This window comes from Carcharhinus amblyrhynchos, chromosome 1, assembly GCF_965287045.1.
Source record: "Carcharhinus amblyrhynchos chromosome 1, sCarAmb.v2.hapA, whole genome shotgun sequence".
NCBI lineage: Eukaryota > Metazoa > Chordata > Chondrichthyes > Carcharhiniformes > Carcharhinidae > Carcharhinus > Carcharhinus amblyrhynchos.
In genome coordinates, this window is record NC_137324.1 from 138,631,877 (window position 1) to 138,657,927 (window position 26,051).

At 40.6% G+C, this 26,051-nt stretch overlaps 1 protein-coding gene across 1 annotated transcript in view; it reads left to right on the forward strand.

The window, feature by feature from the left end:
• frem3 (Fras1 related extracellular matrix 3) overlaps window positions 1-26,051 on the forward strand; it is a 170,715-nt gene that overhangs the window by 6,754 nt on the left and 137,910 nt on the right. Inside the window, exon 2 of the mRNA XM_080199655.1 lies at window positions 2,652-2,741. Within this exon, the coding sequence (XP_080055781.1) occupies window positions 2,652-2,741 (90 nt within the window). The remainder of the gene's footprint in view (window positions 1-2,651; window positions 2,742-26,051) is intronic.

Below are 26,051 nucleotides of genomic sequence, written 5' to 3' on the forward strand. Positions count from 1 at the left end.
TTCTGTGGTTTGTGCTGATTTTCTGTGTCTTACATGGTTGAAGATCGAATGATTGATTGGGACTTAAGACTAAAGAGGCCATACATGTATTTTTGTTGCTAACTCAGGAAATAGGTGTGCAGGCTGTTCATGTTTGATCATCAGTGAGCAGGACTAAATCAGTTCAACAGAAAATCAAACAAATTTGTCATTTAATATGGAGAAGTGTGAGATAGTCTATTCCTTGCTTTCCTTTAAATGTACTATGTGTCCATCACATGTAGAGGATGAATGAAACTGAATTGATTGAAGGATATTTAGCAAGAAGCTTAAGAGTGGTTTTTGGCCCGTCACCATCAACAGATAAACAATAAGATAAAAGAATAGCCACATACATTTTTATAGAATGTTTAATGCAAAAAAAATTCCAAGGTTCTTCGCAGAAATATAATTTGACATGAAGCAAAGAAGGAATTAAGATTTGTGACTAAATGCTTGGCCACAGAGTTGATTTTAAAGATTTTCTTGAAGGAGAGGAGAAGTGGACATATCTAGAGGGGGAATTTTCAGAATCTGGGGTTCAAGCAGATGAAAGAACAAACACCAATGATGGAGAAAGACTGTGGGTTAACACCAGGGAGCATAGCTGGGGGAATGCAGAGTTCCTGAATAAAATGCATTTCACAAACAAGTGTACAATTCTGGCTATCCAACCACTGAAAGCATTTATATCATTTGGAGGTGATGTAAAAAAAAGCAATGAGACATATTTCATTACAGTGGATGAATTGGAAGGTAATTTGAAAAAGAATCTCAAACTGCAGTCTCGGAGAGTTGTTTAAGGAAACATCTTATTGAAATTAATTTTAATAGAAGACATACATAAATAAAGTAAGCCTCTGACTTCAATCCTTAATTTGTTTGGAACTTTTAAATTTTGCTGGTCACCAAATTTTTGTGTATTGACAATAATGCCATCCCATCATTGTAGCATCAACATTATTTCAAAATCAATTCGCTTTAGATACGTAAATAATTTGTAATTGAATATGTATCCTGTGGACTCTCAATGTTTACAAATGTTGTAATTTTATGTTGATTTAGTGGTTATATTATTCAAAGTTGGAATCTTCCAGTTTGGCTGATTTATTATCAGAAACTATTGATGTTAAATTAACATTTGCATTTTTAGTGACAAATGGCCATTGTTTTCTTTAAATTTTCTTTCCAGTATTTCAAGGAACTTTTTAACTTGCAATACAGTCCAAAATGGTTTAAAATATTTAAACCAAGAAGTGAGAAAAGTACAAAACATAATATTCTTTGTAAGCAAAAAATACCTTTGTAACTATTTCAAATTACTTTTGTAAATTGTGTTGAAAAACATCAGAGTATTTCCCTATGATAGTGCTCTGGGTGAAATATATTAATTTCATCAGATTCTTGATGATGAACAAAAATCATGTTTTTATTTTTCATGCTTTAACCCTCGCAAATCATAACATTGTAGTACCATCCATTCTTTTGGTTGCTCTGAGATGCTTTAATTTGGAAGTAACCTTAGATATTTATCTTTGAAAGCTATCAGAACTGGAACAATGCAACATATTATTGAAACAGTTCTTTTGCAATCAACATTCAACCTGTTAGCTGCAAAAGATCTTTATTTCTGGGTTTTTATTTTTACCAAAATTTTCCGAGCATACTTCTTAAGTTGTAATTGAACATACTATGTTTGACTAGATGTAAAGATTAACTTCTCTATGACCATGATATACAATTTCCTGACTAATTCTTTGATTGTCCTTTAACATTAAGCATGAGTAGAAAAATGTTAATGCCTTCCCTTGGCTGCAAATTCTTGTCATTCCAGTGATCTATTATGTGTTTGGCTTTTCCTATAATTGTGGTCCACTGAAAGTTTATATCTAGTGATCTTCTCATCCATGCCTTTGTTAATAAGGTGAATGGCTGTTATTAACTCTAAGAGGTGTTCCACAAAGGCCTCAGGAAAGCTTTCAGGTGCCTGAGGGAGACATTTTGACAGTTCTGATTTGAGATTTCAGTGATAACTTTACTAGAGTTCGTGGTGTTTTTGTTTTGAACTTTGGTAGTAAGAATGATATGGTTGATCAATGGAGATTTCACTAAGAAACATGTACTTGAGGGTAACTAGATACATCCTATCCAATTTTTAATTGGCTTTTTTCATGGCTATTTTCAGAGAAGATATGTTTTATTTATATTTAAAGAAGCTTGTTGAAAAATCCAGTAAAAAGATCCACCATTCTTGATCCCCCCACGCCCACACATGCAAATAGTTCTTTAATGTTATTATAGAACCATTCAACCTTATAGTGCAGAAAGAGGCCTTTCAGCCCATCAAGTCTGCACCAACCACAATCCCAACCAGGCCCCACCCCCATATCCCTACATATTTTAAAATGTACCACACACCAAACGCAATGATTTGAAAACAGATAGTAAGCACCCAGTGATAGGTACTTGCTGACTGTTCACACAGCTGTAATTTAGAAGGTTGAGCTGTGTGTGCAAGACTGGAGCCAAACTACTGGAAAATGTAAATGTATTATGTTTAGAATGGTATAACAATATTTATTTGGTAATACATCATGAAAATTATTCATTGTCTGTGAATTCTCTTTTAACAGCCGATATTGATGACATGAAGATCTCCTATGTTTTGCATGATGGTAACAATGCAACAAACGACATCTTCTACTTCTCTATTGAAGATTCTGGTAGGACTCTTTTTTAAATGGATAATATTTTAAAAATGCTTCAACTCATAAGCCTTACTTTCCAAAAGCTTTAACTCCATTAAAGATGTTGTTAATGAAATGAGAAAGCTATTTTCTTAATTATGATGCAATGTCACCTATAACCACATTGTTAATATGTGAAAGTGTTTAATAATGCGGATTTTGGTGCCCTTATCACAGTAATGTTGAGTTCCATCCAAACTCAGTTAGTTCAGGAAATCCAGGCAAAAGACAGTGTTACAATTATCCCCTTTTTGTCTGTCTATTTATCCTAGTTATTATGAAAAAGAGGAGAAATAGTTAATTGCAATCAGAGAATTACTCTGGGTTATGGTGAAACAGTGTGATATTACAAGCTATGGGGCAGATTTAATATCTGCACCATCTGCAACAGAATCATGAAGAAGTTTATTGTTTAGAAATAAGGAGCCCGATTCTCCCATCCTGATCCGCAACTTTTCTGGCGGGTCCGGTCTGAAGAATCGCATGTCGGTGGGATTCACGCAGTTGAGAGCACACTGGAAATTGGCAGGAAGAGAGGCGAGTCATTTGAAACTTTTTTGAATATATTTTAAATGTATTTTGCATGTGACTATCAAGCCCGACAGAACTTGCCAGGTCCAACAGCATATCTCACCCCGCCAGGTCTACTTCATTCCAGCAGCATTTAGAGTAGCTCCCCACTTTTGGGGAATTAGTGGGAGATCCCACCGGAATGAAGGGGGGAGGGGGCAATCAGAGCTTCTCAGGGGGTCAGGTTGGGGGGGTGGGGGGTGGTTGGGAGGTGGGTGGTGCCCCATGGACGTCCTGATGTGGAGATGCCGGCGTTGGACTAGGGTAAACACAGTAAGAAGTCTCACAACACCAAGTTAAAATCCAACAGGTTTATTTGGTAGCAAAAGCCACTAGCTTTTGGATCACTGCTCCTTCTAGGGAGGAGCTAATGGGAAGAAGCAGCACTCCGAAAGCAAATGGCTTTTGCTATCAAATAAACCTGTTGGACTTTAACCTGGTGTTGTGAGACTTCTTACCATGGGCATCCTGGCAGTGTCAGCTTGTGCCCCATGGCACTGCCAATGGGGCAAAGTGCCCATGCCCAGGGGCACCTTGGCACTGCCCAATGCCCGTGGGCAGTGCTCATGGGGCATGGCCTATTGTGAGCAGGGCCTGGGGCAATGGTAGGGGTGGGATGTCCCACTGCCACTCTGCATTAGGATCGGCCTGGCTGAAGGGAGGGCAGCTATTGAGGCGGGGGAACCATCTTCCTCCCAGAGGGAATTTAATACTTAAATTAAGTATTAATTTAAAATGTTGAATTCTGAAAGGAATAAGACTCCACGCTTGTAAAAGTTAACTTTCAGTTTGGCCGAGATTTTGGGGAGTAATGAAGATTTATCACTCAGTGAGGATATTGAATTGAAATGAACAAACCCTAGCTTTTTCTGGTGAGTTGAGTTTATATAAGGTAAGTACAGAAACTTTATGCTGTTCAACACTTTATGGTCAATCAGGCAGTGAGATGCTGTTCTTGCATAACTTTTGAGGAGCAAATCATCTCAGATAGCAGCTTTCCTCATTTTAACTGCACGTGTGTGGTCGACGGAAGTTTCTATTTGATTTTCATGTAAATGAAGGTGAGCATAGCTAGCTGCATGATGTTCCTGACTGAAAAATCCAGTCCATTCGTTAGGCTGTCATTTTAGTGCTGTGCTGAGGGAATGCCGCTCTGTCAGAGCTTCAAAGCTGTTGTGCTGAAGCCTTGTTAATGATCTGAAATTGCATTATTTGCAGAAGAATGCTGCCAGCATGTTGCCCAATATTCCTGCTGCAACCAATACCACCAAAAATACTTTTTTGGGCAGCATGGTGGCACAGTGGTTAGCACTGCTGCCTCAGCGCCAGGGACCCGGTTTGATTCCGGCTTGGATCTGCAAGTTCTCCCTGTGTGTTTGTGGGTTTTTTCTGGGTGCTCCAGTTTCCTCCTACAATCCGAAAAACGTGCTAGTTAGGTGCATTGACCATGCCAGGTTCTCCCTCAGTATTCCCGAACAGGCATCAAAGTGTGGCAACTAGAGGATTTTCATTGAAATGTTGTGATACTAATAAATAAACTTTAAACTTTAACTGGTTATTGATATAATTTTCTTTGGATCTCTGCTGTGCATAAATAACTGCTCCATTTGCTGTACAGTGACTAATTTCAATCATTTTATTATACGTAGTGTTTGGGGTGTTTCTGAGAGATCTAAGTTCTTATTTAGTATGTGCAAATTAGCGCACCTTGTAAAATGCAGAACTTATTGAAGTGAAACTCAGGCAATTCGTCTGGCTGAAGGCACTGGTCTGGCTTCAAGTCTGAATTAGCACTCACTGTGGTGATTCAGCCATTCATAATTCAGCATAGAATTTCAAGAAGTATTTATTTTTAGCAGGAAATTTTAATTTTAGTCAGATGATATTTGAGCTTTTGTTCTAGTATTTCATTAATGGTAAAATAAATGTTGGATGCAAAGAAAGAAATGTTTTGTAATAGATCTACACTACTATTTTGTTATTTATAAAGTTTTCATCCTTCCACCTGAAGCAAATCAGAAATACTTTCAGCCCATTTGACAGGAACTTGCTGATTATAAGGAAGTGGAACTACTCTCACCTGCTTTTAGGATTATTGGGGGCTAATTTATTTTACTGTTTAACTGCTTGAGACCTTAACAACAGAGACTGGACGGCATTGTAAAATAGATCAGCAGCAGTCAGCTTGTATCCATCTATCAAATGTTGCTTCCAGGTGAATTGGTACCATTCAGTTAGAAGCTACTACTGGTGATTTAGTGTAGCCTTGTGGCATTCTTTAATCTGGCTGTTTTAATGGAGGTTTAAGTAATAGACAATGCAGCCTTTGTTAATATGCGTGAAGCCATCGCTCACTAATATTGTTGGCAGCAATTTCTATGCTTTAAAGTGGCTGCAAGTATCTTAGTGGGCCCAACCAGGCAGACTCAGCTTCAAAATCTCCATGGCCACAGTGCCAGGTCATTTCTACAAATGGATCCTCCTCGGGTGCTTACTGTTCCAGAATTTAAAACTTGTACAGCTGCCATGTCGTGTTCCATTATTAGGAGCGCAGCTTGGTACCAGTGTTGACTGGGGACATTTTGTGAGGCTATACTGAAATATTGAACTCTGCTAATGGTAAGCTAACCCTCCCTCTTCTAAATCACTGCAAACCAAGAAATTTATTAAGCTAATGTTCTATTGCCGAAAATCTGCCCAAACCATTCTTTTTGATGGATACAAGTAGAATAAATTGAAATAAAAACGAAAAGTGCTGGAAAATCTCAGCAGGCTTGACAGCATCTATGGAGGGAGAATAGAGCCAACATTTCAAATCTGGGTGATACTTCATCACAGCTTGTAATAAATTGAAATCTGGCCTCATAAATCCAAAATGCTGCGGTAATACAGCAACAGTTCATCATTTTTGTTTAGTATAAAGTATTGAGTGAATGTTACTTCCTGCCCATGAGGAAAGGGAAACCTTCACATCATGACAAATGTTGTACTGGGTTTCCTTGGAGATCTGAGGAGCATAGCTGAACTTCAGATTTGAGAAGTTCCTTTTTTTGACCTTTTTTTGTTGCAACATATGTTTGATACTGTCAGAACCATTAACAAGGACAAGGCAAAATGTGAGGTACAGGATGTCCACGAGAAAGTGAAAATGTAGTGTCTATAGATTTTGAGAAATCCAGCAATTAGCCCACAGGATAAAGAAACTGTCAAGTATGTGCAATTTATTCCCTTTAAGGCCAAACAGCTTTAGGAATAAGGAAACAGAAATGGATCATTCAGACCCTCCAGCTGGCTCTGCCATTCAAGTGGATCATGACTGATCTGTGCCTTAACTAACCATTTAAGGAACTACAAAAGGTCATGAATGTATCCCAATCTGTTAACCTCCCATCCATTAACTCTGTCTATACTTCCCGCTGCCTCAGCAAAGCAGCCAGGATAATTAAGGACGCCATGCACCCCAGACATTTTCTCTTCCACCTTCTTCCGTCAGGAAAAATGTACAAAAGTCTGAGGTTACGTACCAACCGATTCAAGGACAGCTTCTTTCCTGCTGCTGTCAAGCTCTTGAATCGACTTACTTTGCATTACATTGATCTTTCTCTACACCCTAGCTGTGACAGTAACAATACATTCTGCATGCTCTTGTTTCCTTCTTTATGAATGGTATGCTTTGTCCGCATTGCGCGCAAGAAACAATACTTTTCACTGTATGTTAATACATGAGACAATAATAAATCAAACCAAATTAAACCAGAACCCTGTTTACTCACCTTAATATTTTTGAATACTATTAGCCAACAAAATCCTATTAATCTCAGCATGGAAAACTTTAGTTAACCAGTACACACTGCCTTTCCAGGCTTCTGGAATCCTTTCAGTGAAAAGGTGAAACTTGTTCCAAGAGGGAATTTATATTTCCACTATTAATATTCAAAGTAATAATATGTTCTGAAGAGTTTTCCACAGAGCGCAGGGCAAGACAAACTGGAAATAATTGAAATGCAATGAGAGAAAGCTAAGTGTGTACTCACCGTGTTAGAACTGAGAGCAAATTAGATTTACACTGCAGATAAAGGGAAAATTAAACTGTGTTTGCATTCTGCCTTTAATGGGCCCTTTTGTTCCGCAGGATGTACAAAGCAGGTTTTTTAAACAGAGGGTGGTGGGTGCCTGGAACTTGCTGCCAGGGGAGGTAGTGGAAGCAGATATGATAGTGACTTTTAAGGGGCAAATTGACAAATAGGATGGGAATGGAGAGTAGGGGGTTTTAGGTCAGCTGGGAAGGGTCGAAAGGCCTGTTCCTGTGCTGTAATTTTCTTTGTTCTTTAGGAAAAAATGAAGGGTAAGAAATTCTGAATTCATTCTAAAAATGGCTACATTTTTGCCCGTTAACTACGAATGACTGGTAAATATACAGCAATTTGGATCTTGTATGTTAATTCTGAATTTATTGGAATTTTGTGAAGCTAATGGAATTTGAAAGGAAACTGGGAAAACCATCAAAAGCTTGAGCTGAGTTGTGGGATTGTGAGATTTCTATAATATTTTGCTAAATAGTGAAAAATTGGGACTCTCAGAGCCTCAGTTTGTGATTCATAGAATCATAGAACATCATTATAGAAAAATGACATAGTCATCATAGAAAATGACATAGAAATCATAGATTCCCGAAGTTATGTCAGGATTTACCCTTCAACATGATCTCAGCAGAGCTCACTGGGTTACTGACATTGTGTCACTTTGTATAGATCTCTGGTACCTGCTTGCCAACTTTTCTAGAAACCAATGGCGCTGGGCCACCATCCAAACAAAATGCACAGTTTCAATGGCTCCCATTGTTAGGGGGCAAATTCACATACTTTAACAGTCCGGGTCACTTTGTTGACTTAGATCTTCCACAGAACCATTGAACCCCTACAGGGCAGAATGTGGCCATTTGGCCCATCAAAACTGCACCGACTCTCCCCTCCCCATCCCTGTAACTTCATGCATTTACCTTAGCTAATCCAACTAACCTACACATCTTGGGACATGAAGAATCAATTTAACATGGCCAATCTACCTAACCTGCACATCTTTTTCAAAGGTGGTGCATCTGTGTCCTTCTTTGTACTCCGGTCTTACAACAAGCTTCTGACAAGCTGGATCTGAAAAGAGTCCAAGTGGGACCCCTGCCTGTCGCATTGATATCACTGGGCTTGAAAGGATTTCTCTATTTACAAGAGCACTGAGACCTCTTAAAGCAGATCTAGCCTCAGAGTTACAGCAAAAGTATGCCGGGATAGTGCAATTTTGGCCCCATTGTGTTTCAATTTCTCAACTCTTATTCCTTGTGTAGTACACTCAATTTGATGCACTGCTTCAGAATCTGAAAAGCTGACAGAAAGCATGTTTTAGAATTGGGTACAGAATGGTGGTATAGTGGTTAGCACTGTTGCCTCACAGTACCGAGGACCCGGTTAATTTCCAGTCTTGGGTAACAGTGGTACATTCTCCCCATGCCTGTGTGGGTTTCCTGTGTGGGTGCTCCAGTTTCCTCCCACAGTCCAAAGATGTGCAGGTTAGGTGAATTGCCCATGCTAAATTGCCCCTTTAGTATCCTAAGATATTTAGGAAAGGTGGATTAGCCATGGGAAATGTGTGGGGTTACAGGGATAGAGCAGGGAAAGAGGACCTGAGTAAAATATCCTGTCAAGAGTCGGTGCAGATTTGATGGTTCGAATAGCCTCTTCTGCACTGGGGGGATTTTACGAACAAGGAATTCCAGTGCACCCTACGTTACTGGGTAGTTTTGAATATACGTCTAAACATGAGTTTGGGACTTGAATGGGACTCTCATAAACTGGATGAAATCTCATTTTTTTGCTTCCTTTTTTTTCTCTTTTCTCTCTTCCCCGTCACATTCACATATTCTGTGACAGCTGCTCCAGCTCCAAAATCAAGCAAGTTTCAATAATCCTAGTCCAGTTCCCAGTGAATTCCTTTGACTGCCTTTACCATTCACAGCTGTTGTAAAATAATGGCGATGAAAGTTGAGCTGCTATATTTGCAATGGTGTATAAATTGGGTTGGCTTCGAGAATGTGATAAATGAGTAGACACATTCCAAGGGGAATAAATTGGGTCGGCAGATCAGAATATTTAACATTCAGGAGACACACTTCACATATTATACATTTGTCTATGTTATATTTTTAGCCTTCAATAGCTATTATCCCTTTCATTTGGAGAGATTTACTCTCTTTGTCCTGTAGCATCAGCAAGAGATGAGATCTTTCGAACATGTTCTCATCCAGAACATCCTGGTGATTAAGCAGTGATGGGTGAAACACGTTTATGGGTTGGATGTTACAGGATGCCATGATCCCTGTCTCCACCAGTTTAAAAAGTCTGCAGACAGCAAGAGTCCATAATCCAAGTGGACTTTTGCTGCCTGTAATTGAGGCTGGGAACAGTGTTCATTGCTTTCAGGCTAGACTTAGTCCCTTATCTTGGCAGAAAGTCCTGCCACCAAGAGCTCCCAGCCAATTCAATAACCAGCAGTCCTGTAATCCCAGCAGTGCCAGTTGGGAATGGTGATCATTGCTGGGACTATTGACAATCCTACCGTAGCATGGAGCCCAGGTAAGTCTGGGTCACGATTCTCAATGAGGGGGATGAGGGCCTGGGATCGAGAGGTTCAGAGGAGGGCTAAAGGGAGGGGGGGGGAGTGTCACCTTGAAGGGGTTGCCTCCAATGAGCCCTGGGGAAGGTAAACCTTTTGCTTGACGCCACCCAATAGAGCTAAAGCTTTGGGGGCCTTTTCCCGCTGTGGGTAAAATAATGGAAGCTCTGGGATGAGGCTATTAATTGGCTATGTAGGGCCTGCAAGGGCAGGTAGGCTGCCCACCCCAGTGAAACGACCGGAGAGAGATATGAAAATAGATCATAACTTTGTGCAATAGGCTGACAATGAGTTGACAAACTGATTTTGCATCTCTTCCAATTTTCTATTGCCACTGAAGTCAATGATACTGCAACATCCACCAGCATGAAAGTGTGGTAAATAGTGAACTAAGTATGAAACAAAGTCAATACTACTGGGGATTTTCTGAGCCTACTCGTGCAAAGTTATCCTTGTCTACTGCTGCTACTTTTGGAAAATAGCATGAGGCTTCCATGACTTTCGGTGCACTCTGATTAAGTATGCTTGAGGGTGGTACCTCATCATTGGCATTGACTTGGTAACCTCATGCTTATATTTCTGTGTGTGGATTAATGTTCCCTGATAATAACATTAATTAACATATCAGGAGATTCGGAGTTTCTGTTTCTCTCTATTTAACATAACCTGAACAATCCTTGGGGCTGCAACTTGCTTTTTCAAGCCTAGGACAGCAGCCAACGCAATGAAAGGCAAAGTGGAGGAGGTGCTGGAGCAGCTTCAGAGGTTTGGAATCATTGAGCCCATTGTGTTCTCATGTTGGGCAATTGTTCCTGCTCTTAAAAGTGACAATACTATGTGCATATGGGGGGTTTATAAACTTACAATTAATCAAGCTGCAAGTTGGATGCTTACCCATTGCCAGAGGTAGAAGATCTGCTTTCAATACCTGAAGGAGGCAAGACCTTCTCAAAGCTTGACACAAGCCACTCCTACCAACACCTCTTATTAGAAGAGGACTCAAAACAGTATGTCACAATCAACATTCTCTAAGATTTGTCCAAATACAGCTGTCTGGGATGGGAGTCCTCCAGTCTGGTGATTTATTTTCAAAGGAAGGTGGACAATCTGTTGTAGAGGATTCCTCTTGAAGCAGTTTACTTGGACGACATCTGAATCACAGCACTTCCAACCCTCCACATTAGAGGGGGAACCTTCCCCTCCCACCCCCAACCTCTAAAGGTTCGGGTCACCTCAAACCATGCAGGCACGAGGGTGACCCGAGGTCCCCATCCCACCTCCCCCAGTCAGAGGCCTGACTGCCCTCCCACCCACAAAAGAGACACTCCAATATGGGGCAGCAAAACACCCCACCTCGGTACGGTCATAATGTCTATCCAGAGAAACAAGACATGTTTGGTAGAAGGCCCTCATTAAGGACCCCTTGGAAGATAATCTCTGAGTTGTGCCGACTTCTTCTCTGGTTGAATCACTGAAAACAACCTTCAGTGCAGTCATGCGATTCCAGCATGAGAGGTTGATTAGGACCCATTATGAAAAATGATGCAGTCAGATTGTGCACCTGGTCTTTCTAGCAAGGTCTTCAGATCAAAGAGAAAATCCATTTCAAAAAGCTGCAGTTAGAACCTGCAGATTCTCATAAAAGTAGGCACTTCAGTTAAAAGAGTCACAGAGGTTTACAGCATGGAAACAGGCCCTTTGGCCCAACTTGTCCATGCCTCCATTTTTTGAAACCCCTAAGCTAATCCCACTTGCCCGCATTTGGCCCATATCCCTCTATACTCATCTTATCCATGTATCAGTATGTTTTTTAAAAGATAAAATTGTTCCTGCCTCAACTACTACCTCTGACAGCTTGTTCCAGACACTCACCACCCTGTGAAAAAGGTGCCCCTCTGGAAGCTTTTGTATCTCTCCTTTCTCACCTTAAACCTATGCCCTCTAGTTTTAGACTCCCCTACCTTTGCGAAAAGATATTGACTATCTACCTTATCTGTGCCCCTCATTATTTTATAGACCTCTGTAAGATCACCCCTCAGCCTCCTATGCTCCAGAGAAAAGCCTCTTATGCTCCAGCCTCTCATAACCCAAACCATCAAGTCCTGGTAGCATCCTAGTAAATCTTTTCTGCACTCTTTCTAGTTTAATAATATCCTTTCTATAATTGGATGACCAGAACTGTACACAGTATTCCAAGTGTGGCCTTACCAATGTCTTATACAACTTCAACAAGACATCCCAACTCCTGTATTCAATGTTCTGACCGATGAAACCAAGCATGCCGAATGTCTTCTTCATCACTCTGTCCACCTGTGACTCCACTTTCAAGGAGCTATGAACAGGGTGGCACTGTAGCACAGTGGTTAACACTGCTGCTTCGCAGCTCCAGGGACCTGGGTTCGATTCCTGGCTTGGATCACTGTCTGTGTGGAATTTGCACATTCTCTTCATGTCTGTGTGGGTTTCCTCCAGGTGCCCTGGCTTCCTCCCACAGTCCAGAGATGTGTAGGTTAGGTTGATTGACCGTGCTTAAAAAAAAAAATTGCCCTTAGTATCCTGAGATATGTAGATTAGAGGGTTTAGTGGGTAAATATGTGAGGATGTGGGTGTAGGGCCTGGGTGGGATTGTGTTCGGTACAACTCGATGGGCCGAATGGCCTCTTTCTGTACTGTAGGTTTTCTGTGATTTCTATGTACTCCTAGAACTCTTTGTTCTGTAACTTTCCCCAACACCCTACCATTAATTGAACAAGTCCAGCCCTGGTACCAAAATGCATCACCTCGCATTTGTCTAAATTAAACTCCATCTGCCATTCGTCAGCCCACTGGCCCAATTGATCAAGATCCCGTTGCAATTGGAGATAACTTTCTTCACTGTCCACTATGCCACCAATCTTACTGTCATCTGCAAACTTACTAACCATGCCTCCTATATTCTCATCCAAATCATTAATATAAATGACAAATAACAGGGGGCCCAGCATTGATCCCTGAGGTACACCGTTGGTCACAGGCCTCCAATTTGAAAAACAATCCTCTACAACCACCCTCTGGCTTCTGTCAGAAAGCCAATTTTGATTCCATTTAGATACTTTATCCTGGATCCTTTGACATTTAATCTTATGCCGCAACCTACCATGTGGTACCTTGTCAAAGGCCTTGTTAAACTGACTTTAACAAGGCAGTGCAGTTAACGTTGCCATTTAGACAACATTAACTGCACTGCCCTCATCTACCTTCTTGGTTATATCTTCCCTATATCAAGATTGATATGTCCTCTCCTGCATTTTTGTTATTTAACCATAACCTGTATCCTTGACTCTGCTAATAATAGATATTATACAGAATATAATTGATAGACGAGCACAATTATAGGTCAGTAAAAATAATGGAAGATGAGGGAATTATATCATGCTATATTTTTAGCTGATTTTCTTCTTTACGCATCTGTTTTACTATTTCAGTCTTACAATGTAAAATAGCTTTCTTCTGGCAGAATCTCTACCCATAGGAAAATTTGTTGTAAGTGATCAAAGAAAATGAGCTGTGCTTGAAGTAGCTAAGGGGCAGTAGATATCCATCATAATTAAACTGACTGATTTTATGGTGGGTGTATACAAAATAAAACTGTCATTTGAAAGCAAAACCAGGTAAGAATATATATGCATACCAGACTGTTAGCAATAATTAACATTGACAAACCTACAGCTGGAAGGGATGAGCACTTAACAAGCTGGCTCTGAAACTGATAGTTAAAGAGTTTTTGGCCTGTTCTTCTGAATAGAAGTGATAGAGGAATATTGAGCCCAGGCCAGTTTGCCTTTGTCGACAGCTTGGCAGGGAGAGAGCAAGGTAGATTAATTAGAGCAATTTGTCTGCTCAAGCAACTTTTCTGCAGCAGCTGCCAATAGCTGGCACAGTTTGAACACTTGTTATGGATAAGCTATGGTTAAAATATGCCCAGGAAAGCTTAGTCAGTCCAAAATTTAAAAGGAATATAAGCACAAACGAATAATTATAGTTTGGTTAACAAAGCATTATTGAGTTGGTAGAGCCTTCTACATGCACTAAAGATATTTAATCTTACTGATGCAAATCTGTCTGGGTATAGTATTTGATTTCCTGATGAGTGACAATTTTTGTCAATGGGGTGTTCTAGCGCTTAGTGACCTTGTAAGTGATGCTGTAGTCTGCATTCATTCTTCACTATTAAAAAGGACAAATAGGCTTGAAATAATTTATTTAAGGAGCAGCGTTCAGACAAACTACTTTTGGAATATCACTCATGTGATTCCTCTTTCTTTTATAAGTCAGTAAGAGACATATATCCCAAAGTTCACAGGTACAAGCAGGCAATGTTGGGTGTTCATTTAAGCAGGGGAAAGGCATTCTAATATACCATGACTGATGAATTGTTAACTATGAAATGTGTTTGGGATCATACTACATAGATACTTCACTACAGTGAAATTACCTATTCTTTTCAACCTGGCTATCAGGAAAGTTCACATTCTTGATGCATCTAGCCATATAGGATTGACACTAATTAGCTACAAATGTTTTCGATGCATCATTTAAGTTAATGCACATCAGCCACCCACAGCACTGTCAGCTACTATTTCACTTCCCAAAATCAACCATAAGAACAGTTGTGTCTCCGCTGGACTTAGAATCATAGAGTCCCTGCAGTGCAGTAGGAAGCCATTGGGCCCATCAAGTCTGCACTGACCCTCTGAAGAGCATCTCACCCAGGCTCAAATCTCTACTCCATCCCTGGAACCTAGTGCATCCACAAATTCGGGGGAATTTAGTCTGGCCAATGCACCTACTCTGCATATCTTTGGAGAGTGGGAGGAAACTGGAGCATCTGGAGGAAACTGGAGGACCCGGAGGAAACTAGAGGAAACTGGTGCACTCAGAGGAAACTGGAATACCTGGTAGAAACAAGTACACCCGCAGGAAAATCGGCGCACCGGGAAGAAACAAATGCAGACACAAAGAGAACGCACTAACTCCTCATAAACAGTCATCCAAGGCTGGATTCAAACCTGTGTCCCTGGCGCTGTGAAGCAGCAGGGTTAACCATTGTGCTAAAGGAGCTCTCTTGAAGGAGATTCAGAAACAGATGACATTAAGAATGCATTGCATTAAGAAAAAGTGACTTTCAATAGTTTGCAATCAGATTTAACCCATTTATGATGTCGGGATATACTGAATAATGATCAGTCGGCAGATAAATTGGCTACAGATGAAATTTGTGACATTCAGTGTTGAATCTGTTTCTGTGTCTGTGAAGTGCCTTCAGTAAGAACGGTTGCTGTCTCCACTGGGAATCTTAAACTAGAGCTTAGTGAAATAAAATTTCTGCTATAATAAGCAAGCAAAAATAGTCCTGGGAGACTCGGTTAAATTAATTGTAAGTGAACACAGGCTACTGGAAATCACTATGTTTTGAAATGAATTGTGCTCTTAGTATGAAAATTCTGTCATGAGCAAAAGTACTTTGTCTTAAAATATATTTTCATTTATGTTTATATATTCATAATGTGGCTTTCTGATTTGGTCATCTTATCCATGTTAATTGCACATAATAATCCAAAAAATTTACCTGTTGGAACCCAGTTCAAACACTGAGATGTAAAAAATGTGATGTACTGTGAATCTTGTAAGCGGGCATTATTTTGAGTACTGGGTGTCTGTTGTAGCATCAGAGCAGTAATCAGAAGTTAAATAATGGCATACCTATAACCAGCAACTGCCAACATCTCACATCAGGTGAAATTTAATCGCAGTATGGTTTGGTGTATACATTTAACCTTTGTGCAAATTTTTACCAACCTAACAATTGGGGTTCAGGAATTGTGATTTGTACACTGTTGTTATATGGAGCATGTTTTTCTGGCCAGTCTTTCACATATCTTTTTGGCATTAAAACAAAATTCTGGTCCTCAGCATTCTGAACAGAAAACAGTCAAATAGGTATATTCTATGAAAAGTAGATTTTTGCCCCCAGTCTATTTTTCCAGGACCATGAAGGCAGTTAGCACTGATCCCTGCTCTTCTCCATGGCCCTTTATAGCTCCTAAGCCAATTTGGTGCCAATTCACGCTTTACTCTTACACTCTTCATGCCAACTCACTCAGTGCCCACAATGGACGGACCTCAGCTTCTATGCTGAGTTGAAATAACAGAAAGTTTTGTTATAGCCGTCACTATATATAGCAGACACTGCCTTTCATGAAAGCCAATCATTACTTTTAAATCTGAAGCAAATATTTATATTCATAGCCCCACAGCAAAGACGTTATATCTTTTTATGACCAGTTGGAGCTGTCAATCAAACTGTGAATTTCCAGGTCCCTATTGTGATAATGATTGGGGTTGTGAAAGCCGAGAAACAGAAGTAATACTATAATGATAGCACTCATGCTGATATCAACAACATCTATTGAAATTGCAAGCACTTTTTTCAATGCTGCTTTTATTTTCCAAATTTAAAGGCCACGAGATTAAAATGATTTGAGACCTTGACAGTTCATCAGCCCTAATCCACTTTTCATGTATATTTATGTGCCTAACCTCTCCCTAAGGGTACCTGACCCCCTGCCAAAGGGGTATCTTGCCTCTCCAAATAACTTCTAAATGTTCAGCTGCCTCTCAGAACTATGGATGTGTGAAAAACATCCCACTCCCATTCCCTCAGTAAAAATGGAGGATGCTGGATCAAAGGCATAATTTCCAGATTTTGGGCTCCAGCATTATCTTGGCCAATCCAGCCTTATGAAAATTGGGCTGTGGACTCTGGATAAAACAAATTTAATTGGTCAAATTGCCTTCCTTTGCTTTGAAATGTTTGCTGTTACATAGAACACTACAGCACAAACAGGCCCTTTGGCCCACAAGTTGCACTGATCATATCCCTACCTACCGGGCCTATCTATAACTCCTATCTATAACTCCAGGCTGTTCTATTAAGCCTCCAATAAACTGAACCATTCAGTAGTCTCATCCCATGATGTATATTTGTCTATTAAAATCTCCCACGCAGGGGTAGACATATATCACAGATTTCTAAACTGGTTTCCAGTGCCCTGAATGATTTGCTTCAGGGGTTCTGCTCATGTGTTAAGAAGTTGTTACTCAATCTGTCTGTAGGAAAGATATATCACCAGTAAGTATCAACACTGCAACCAGACAGCTGCGTGTTAATGAATGTAACCACATGATAAATGACCACTTTACAGTGATGAGAAATTGATTGTGGGGGTCAAAACTATTTGGTAAAGCGCTTGATGTATTATTAAACACAACAGCTGAGAAACCAATCAATCCCAATCAACCAGATAAAGGATTCCACAAGTATATTGATGGAGTGGAACAGCTGTTTGTGAGTGTTAACAGCTCTGCCTTATTTATATATTGTATATTCTGTTTCCTTAAAAATCATGTATAGATTAAATATATGAAATCTCAATTTAATCCCTCGATTGGTGTACTGAAATCAGTTTGAGGAATAGAGGGTTTTCATCATTGGTTCTCTTATGCAGCCATCAATCATTTGTCACATCATAGTCCAGTTATATCAGAGAATTTACCATCAATCTATGCAAAGTATATGAAGCTTCCTTGTTGGTCCCTTAGAGCACAAGATAATCTAAAGTGAGATGAAAGAATTTGGCTCTCACTGTTTTTCCATCCAGCATCAATTATTCTATCATTATTCTAAGCTATTGGCATGCTGGCCTTCATAGCAAGAGGATTTGAGTATAGGAGTAAGGGTGTCTTGCTGCAGTTATATAGGGTGCCTTAGTGAGGCCTTGAGTATTGTGTGCAGTTTTGGTCCCCTAGTCTGAGGAAGGACATTCTTGCCATTGAGGGAACCATAGATCCATAGAAAATTACAGCTCAGAAACAGGCCTTTTGGCCCTTCTTGTTTGTGCCGAACCATTTTTTGCCTAGTCTCACTGACCTGCACTTGGACCATATCCCTCCACACCCCTCTCATCCATGAACCCATCCAAGTTTTTCTTAAATGTTAAAAATGACCCTGCATTTACCACTTTATCCGGCAGCTCATTCCACATTCCCACCACTCTCTGGATGAAGAATCCACCCCCTAATATTCCCTTTAAACTTTTCTCCTGGTGAAGGTTTACCAGACTGATTCCTGGAATGGCAGGACTGACATATGAAGGGACTGGATTGACAGGGCTTGTACTTACTGGAATTTAGAAGAATGAGAGGGAATCTCATAGAAACATATAAAATCCTGATGGGACTGGACAGGCTAGATGCGGGAAGAATGTTCTCGATTTTGGGGAAGTGCAGAACTAGGGGTCACAGTTTAAGACTAAGGGATAAGCCATTCAGGCCTGAGATGAGGAAGAACTTCTTCACTCAGACTTGTGAATCTGTGGAATTCTTTACTACGGAAAGCTGTTGGGCCAGTCTGATAGATGTATTCAAGAGGGAGTGAAATGTACCCTTATGGCTAAAGGGATCAAGGGGTATGGAGAGAAAGCAGGAGTGGGATACTGAAAGTGCATGATTGACCATGATCATACTGAATGGCAGTGCAGGCTTGAAGGGGTGAATGGTCTAGCCTTGCATCTATTTTCTGTTTCTATCCTTCTATCATGAACTCCCCTCCTGTACACACGGTTACCCCTTACATGTTGAAAATAATAATCTCCTTCTCTGACCTCCTTTGGAAGGAATTGTTATTAAGCATTTCCAAAACACAATGTTTTTCAATATTTATTGTTGCTACTGTATAGGGTGTTTTCCTTTTGTTGCGAGGGATGGATGTTGTCTTAGATATTGATGGTCAAACGACTCATATTTAATGTCTGATGAGACCTATACTGAAGGATTGATAATTTTGTGTTAACTACAAGTCTGTTGCAGAACTATTAATGGATGTGTTTTCTCTGTGTATAAATTTTCAAAAAAAATTATTTTCCTAAATTGGAGAATTATATAAACAAACCCAGTGGAAAACATATCTTAATGGTGGATAAATTGACAATATGACTTTGCTATATGAAGAGTCTAAACCAATAATATCTTTGAAGTAAATGTTTGACATTGACTCAGATATAAAAGTGTATGAAAATAATGTTTTATCATGGGTTCAACCAAAAGGTCAGCAACTCAAGCTGTGAACCCGCTAACAATTGCAGCATTCTCTGCTATCAAATGTTTAATCTTGAAACGATAACTTGACTTACCACAAGAGGGTAAGACAAAGCTTAATGTCTAACTTCAGAATTATTTCAAAACTGTACTGGGTGTGGGCCTTCTGGGGGACAGGCCCAGACCAGGGGCAGAGCTGGACTTGGAGATAAAGGGTGACTGCTGCACATTCTGCATAGCAATCAGGAGTGGGTGATTGTGGGGGGCAAAGAGAGTCTGCTCTCACTCTGTATAGTGTACGTTGGTTAGGGGAGGATGACAATCGGCCTGACTGGGAGGAGGTTGTTGGGGAAGGAGGGGGGCACGATTGGTCCAGCCTAGTAGTGGGGGGGTTTGGGGTTTGTGGTTTGTGGGGGGTGATCGATCCAATCGGAGGGGCGGGATGCAGCTGCAGATTAGTTGCCTGACATTTGGAGTCGCTGAATAAACAGATCCAAAATCTTTCTGTTTTCATGCACCTTCTGGACTTAGAATTTTTTTCATAACATCACCCCCATTTTGTCAAAACATTTCATCTTGCATTCATTAAAACAATTGCAAGAATATCAATGTCAGGGGAAAATAATTACTTTATATTATGTGGGAAGAGAGTGCTGATTGGTTGCCAAGTGGATTCTGACAGGTAGAGAGACATTGCCATGGAGAATGCACCAGTTAATGGTGACTGACAGTTAACTGCTAAGCATTGTTTGAAAATTAAAAGCAGGTAGGTTGGCTCTGATTGGTAATGGCATTACCTTGAGGAATGAACCAGTGAATGGCTATCACTTATTTAGTTGAGTGAAATAGGTACAATGTGTGTACATGTTCCTTCAGTCTGTAAAGAACAGAACTCCGTATGTAGCTTCCAGAGCAAACAAATACACTACACAGTGAGCCCAACTGACAATCTTAAGTTGGTTGTCAGCCAATTTAATGGTTAAGTTTTAGCATGCTGAGGATTGTTTAGCAATTACTCACCAATCACAGAATCAAATCTGATGTTGGATGCTGAGTTTTGGGTTTTGCAAGCACGGCTGATTGGGTATGGTCTGTACCTTGCCTGCTGCAAACAGCAGACGAGACACTTCTTGATATGACCCACCAGTCTTTGGGATGTATGGCCTACATACCTAGCATCACACTGGCATTGAAATTCATATATCACATCATTAATTTGCGTGATTAGCAGAACATCTTTCTAGCTTGATGGTACCATTGTGTTAGTGGTGAATACCATTCATGTAACTACTGCATAGTAGCAGCATGAAACAGCTAGCTTCACCTGGCGCTCACATTTTTGAGATAATTTAACCTTACCAGGCCAACCTGATATAAAATGGGCACTTTACAGGGTTCAATGTGACGTCCTTAGACCCATTCATAAATTTGCACAACTTACAGCACAAAAATGATCTGATCATTTGAATAACGTGGTGTATGAATTTCAGTACTAGTGTGGTGCGAGGTATGCAGGCTGTGCATCCCAAAGGCCTGGAGATCGTATCAAACAGCATGTCCCTTCCACTGTCTGTGGAGGTATAAGGGGTGAGGGCTCGAAGGCCTTACTCTTTTTTATTATGCCTGGGATGAAGAACCAAAGTGGGCCTTTTAAACAGTCCACCTCAGCACCAGGCAGCTCCTATAACTGCCTCCAGACTCTTTCTGGGGATGGCCAGCTCAGGCTCCTGTTAGCACATGCTCTCCCTCGCCCACTCCCACCCCCAGAATGGGAAAAAAAATCTTTGCGGACACCTTCACCTCTGGTGGGTACACTGAGCTGGTAAATTCCCCAACTCTTGCTATCCACCTTGAAGATGAAAATCCAACCCATGTTGACCAAAAATGGTGAGGGCAAAATTGGTCTTTGGTGATAGTGTGATATGAGCACTAAGGAATTGGCAGCCATTTGCACAGCATTTGGTTTTATTTTCCATTGGTTCACTAACATCCATTTCTCCCTCCCACTATATTAATGATTTTGCTCCTGATAAATCCTATTTTAGTACCTGATATTCTAGGCTTTGAAGACCAAATTCTGCAATAATGTCCATTTTCTATGAAGGGGGATGCCTCTGATTATTCTTATACTACATTGATCTGTCAAGGTGTTTGATATTTATCTCTTTGACTTTGAAAACTCAGGATCCCCAGGAAGGTAGAGGGGAATACAGAGCATGTTAGAGGGGGGTTGAACTTCTAACCTACGTCTGAAACAAGCACAAAGTCAACTAACTGCTTACACCACTTGCCTGAAACCAATGTTAGGAAAGCCCAAACTATTTTCAGATTCTGGCCTCTTTTGTATATTTCCAGTGTATTTGGGGCATTAAGTGTAGTCTGTGCTGTAGTTTTTTGTACAGTTGTGGGAGGTTCCTATCTTATGCTATTTCACTTGATTCCTAATATTCCCACACCATTGCTGGGCTTTGCAACCAGAATGAAGGCAGACATCACAGAGCAGAGACTTTCAAATTTGAGGTTAATGACATGAAAGCATCAGATGATAGATTCCCCATCAGTAGTGCCTTAGCAATACTGGTTGCAATAATATTTGTATATTAGGTGTCTAACATTGCTAAATAAAGAGGGAATGGAGGTAATGAGGATTAACTTTCATCTCTATTTGCTTAGTATGATTGAACATAGAGAAATCGATTCCACTAGGCAAGTGGGGCAATTAAAAAAATTAACTTCTTGCTGCCAATGTAGTTGGCCATCTAAAGCTGCTGGAGTGGTAACCATTTCTCATCCCCTCTCTCCCTGAGCAAGGCAAAAGTCACCTGGGAAGCCTGCCACTGACAGACAGCTATCCCCACAGTGTCTGCACTTGCTGGGAAAGGCATGCACACAATCTGGTGTGCCACAGTTTGGTGACACTCCCATCTCATCAGAGAATGTAGCTTTGATCTAAATCCAAACTTTTGAGACCTTTGAGAAAAGGCCTTAATGAAGACACTCATAAAGGCAAAAAATGCAATTTATTTATTAAATTTAAATGTGTTATTTTGATATAGCTTTTTTACTATAATTTTATTATACTGAACATAAGAGTTATTAAGAAAAGACTGTCATGCAAATTATTTTCAGGAAGTGTTTTGAGGTGATTCAGTGGTACAGGTTCTTTTATTGATAAGTTCACCTGATTGATCAGTCAGGATTTATTCTTGCATAATTCCAGCAGAGTTCCTCACCAACGTATTTCCAGCTATTTACTGCATTTAAAATGTTGCATGTTCTCTCTCTCTCATTCTGATATGCTGCTGCCTTACTTTAAGCTAATTGTCAAAATGTAACATTAAAAGAGTGATCTTACCATGTGTAACTATGGTAAACTGGATGGACTGAATGAAAGATGTAAGTCCAATGTTTACGATTGCTATTAGATTGAGAATCCAGAGCGTGTTGAAATCATATTGTGGCAATTTGATAATTACGTCAGGAATGAACAACTGCTATCTGTAAAATGGACTGTGAATCTGTCAGTTTGTCATGAAATCCCAATTTCTTTAACTATTCTCCTGAAGGAAATGAACTTGCTATCCATATTCAATGTCGCATAATGTGGTTGACTCTTAACTTCCCTTTGAAGTAGCCCTATAATAGAACAGATAAGCGGACACTAAACCCCCTAGGGCTCTAGAATCATATTTTCTACAAGAGCTGATATCCCACTCATCTTTATAATTACATTAATTGATTTATGCTGATTGTAAACAATGTTACATTCAAACACAGTTGTCTTCACTATTTTTGTTTTGTGAATTAGAACATAAGAACATAAGAAATAGGAGCAGGAGTAGGCCATCTAGCCCTTCGAGCCTGCCCCGCCATTCAATAAGATCATGGCTGATCTGTCGTGGCTCAGTTCCACTTTCCCGCCCTCTCCCCATAACCCTTAATCCCCTCTCTTATCAAGAACCCATCAACCCGCTTCTTAAAAATATTTAGCGAGGCAGCCTCCACCACTTCAACGGGCAGAGAATTCCAGAGATTCACCACCCTTTGAGTGAGGAAGTTCCTCCTCAACTCCGTTCTAAACCGCCTCCCCTTTATCTTGAGGCTGTGCCCCCTAGTTTATTAACTAACGCTGAAGACAAAAGGCCACCAAAGATGAATGGTATAAAACATTTTACAATCCAGTACACCCGAGGGCTTTGCTTTATGATGCTGTTAATCTTGTGGATGGAAGGAGGTATTTATCTCACTGAAAGAAATAGCAGCTATGAGAGACTGTAAATAGTTAAGCTTAGCTTCTTCAGGGGCATTTAATGAAATCTCAATTTTCATTTTTAAAATAATGTAGAAAATAGGGGACAGAATTTTCACATTTTTAGGCAAGAGTGGTTCAGCAAGCAGGAAAAACAGTACAGAAGCTGCCGCCCCCAACGGCCCTCCAAGAAAAAAATTAAGGGATGGGTCCCATGGCATCATGCTGGTGGGCCAACCAGCAACTTAGTTTGTAAAAATCAGGGTACTGTTTTTAAAGAATGCCCCGATACAAACTGTTAAAAATATATCCCCCCACAACCCCACACAAGTCTTCCCATGGAATCCGCCCTTATGGTCATGACCTATGGGACATTGCCCTCCCGCCACCATGGGGCAGCCCTGTACCCTCACAGAGTGCCCCCACGAAATCCCTCCACCTCTTCTCTCCCTTAAAGGAACACCTATCCAAGGAACACCCCCAATACTGCACCCTGCACTGGGCAGGATCGATCCTCTCCTCTCTTGGGGATGGACTCACCTGCACGTGTCCTGCTCACCAGGTGCATATTGTGGGGGACTTGCCATGATTTGATGTGAACGATCATTGTGCAGGATTAGGTGTAAAGATCTGAGCATTTTATTTAAATATATTCAAATAGAGATCCCGATGCTGAATGTCAGGGATCCCGCGACATCATTGGCCAGGACATTTGGAATGGGAAATCCCACCGGCATAAACAGTACTTTGGGATTCTGGCAGGATTTTCCACTCCTGCCACTGATTCCGCTCGCCAAAACTGGGGACAGAAAATCCCACCCACTACGTAATTTTTGTAACATTCTTAACAATTATTTGCAGCTCTTAGTTTAATCTGATTATAAAACTGAAACAATTTATTCACTTCACCAGCAGAGGTCACAAATAGAATAGTAAGAAGTCTCACAACACCAGGTTAAAGTCCAACAGGTTTATTTGGCAGAGAGAGCCAAGAACAGGGATCTGCTTGGTGCTTGCTCCACTCACATTGTCTGTATGTTTAAGACTTGATTACCTGTAAAGACTCGCATTCCAACCATTATCTGGTAAATTGAGTTTGTGTCCGTATATGCCCTGTTTGTGAACACAACTCCTCGCTCACCTGAAGAAGGAGCAAGACTCCAGAAACTTGTACTGCCAAATAAACTTTAACCTGGTGTTGTGAGACTTCTTACTGTTGCTTACCCCAATCCAAGGACAGCATCTCCACATCACAAATGGAATCTCAAAGCTTTCTAATTGGTGCTATGTGTGAACTGCACTCAGATATATTAGTTGGTTTAATCGACTTTAACTCAAGGTTTGTTGGTTCATTGCAAACAGAAAAATGTACAGGTGGCTGTAAGAACGATAGTGCTGAGAACAGTGTTATGTTCAGCATAGCAAATGGTGAAGGGGGGTAAGGTATTAATACCAGTATGGGCATGATGGGTCAAAATGGCCTTCTTCCTTGCTTTCTAATTCTATGGGCTGAGTTTCCCATTGCAGGTAAGGAGTGGGGTCGCTGTCCCCTTATGTAAAGATTGGGGATGAGTCCACCCCCACTTGGTGAGTTCACCCTGCAGCCATTGGGCAGTCAATTGTCTTGAGCAGGGTTTTGCCCACCCGTTGTGGAGGAGGTTCCTTCTCTGGGAGATGCTAATCAATCAAATAACCCACAGATCTCTTGTCCCAACAGTGCCAGTGGGAACATTGACCACTAATAGGATGGCAACAGTCTCCAAGGAAGGAACTCAGCAATGGAGCTGAATAGACTTACACCATACTCAGACTAGGCTGGGAGGACACAGCATGAGGGTAGGAGAGCCATGGTGCCTGAATGTGGTGGATAGAAAACATAGGGAAGAATACCTTATGGGGGTGGGACTGTGACTGGCAGAGGGGGCTTGAAAGGAGACACACCTGCCAGATTTCACTTGGTGTGTTAGTATCTCGGCAACAGTTTCTCCTGCTACAGATAAAATCTCTGCAGCAGTGAGAAGAGGCCCTTATGTGGCTATTATTGACTACTTAAGCCTCAACTGGTCAATGGACTTAGCAGACTTCCCGACTCCTCTCCTGCTGGTAAAATTGCAGAGACGTGGGCCTGCAGTGTGCACTGTGCAATAGCATTGCATATAATTTTATGAACTGCCACCTGCCTTCCTGCTCACTGGGCAGGGACAGCATAAAATTCCAACCTATAATTCTTGGATTCAAAATTGACATGGCATCTAATTTCTGACAACTTAGTTTTCCTCCTAGCATTGTGAATTTTGAGATTTCTAGCATTAGCCTTTGGGTTTAATTAAATTAGCAGCAATATAATTATGTGAGGAACCATGCAAAGTTTTATTTGTGGTTTGAAAATTCACTTTGCAGAACAGTGGCTCTATAATGTGACCCAGTAAACTAATGAATTTTAGCTTACATTATTAAGTAAAATGCCTCTCAGATGAAAATTTCTTCCTCATATTGCAGAAGGCGCTGACTTATTTAATGGATTATTCTGAAACCTTTTTGTGTATAATAGTGTTTAACAAGCACTATTCCATGTGTACGCCATATCTAACGGCTGGTCTTAATGAAAAAGAAACATCACTAAATAGATTCCAGAGAAACTGTTAAACAAATAACCAAAAGCATTC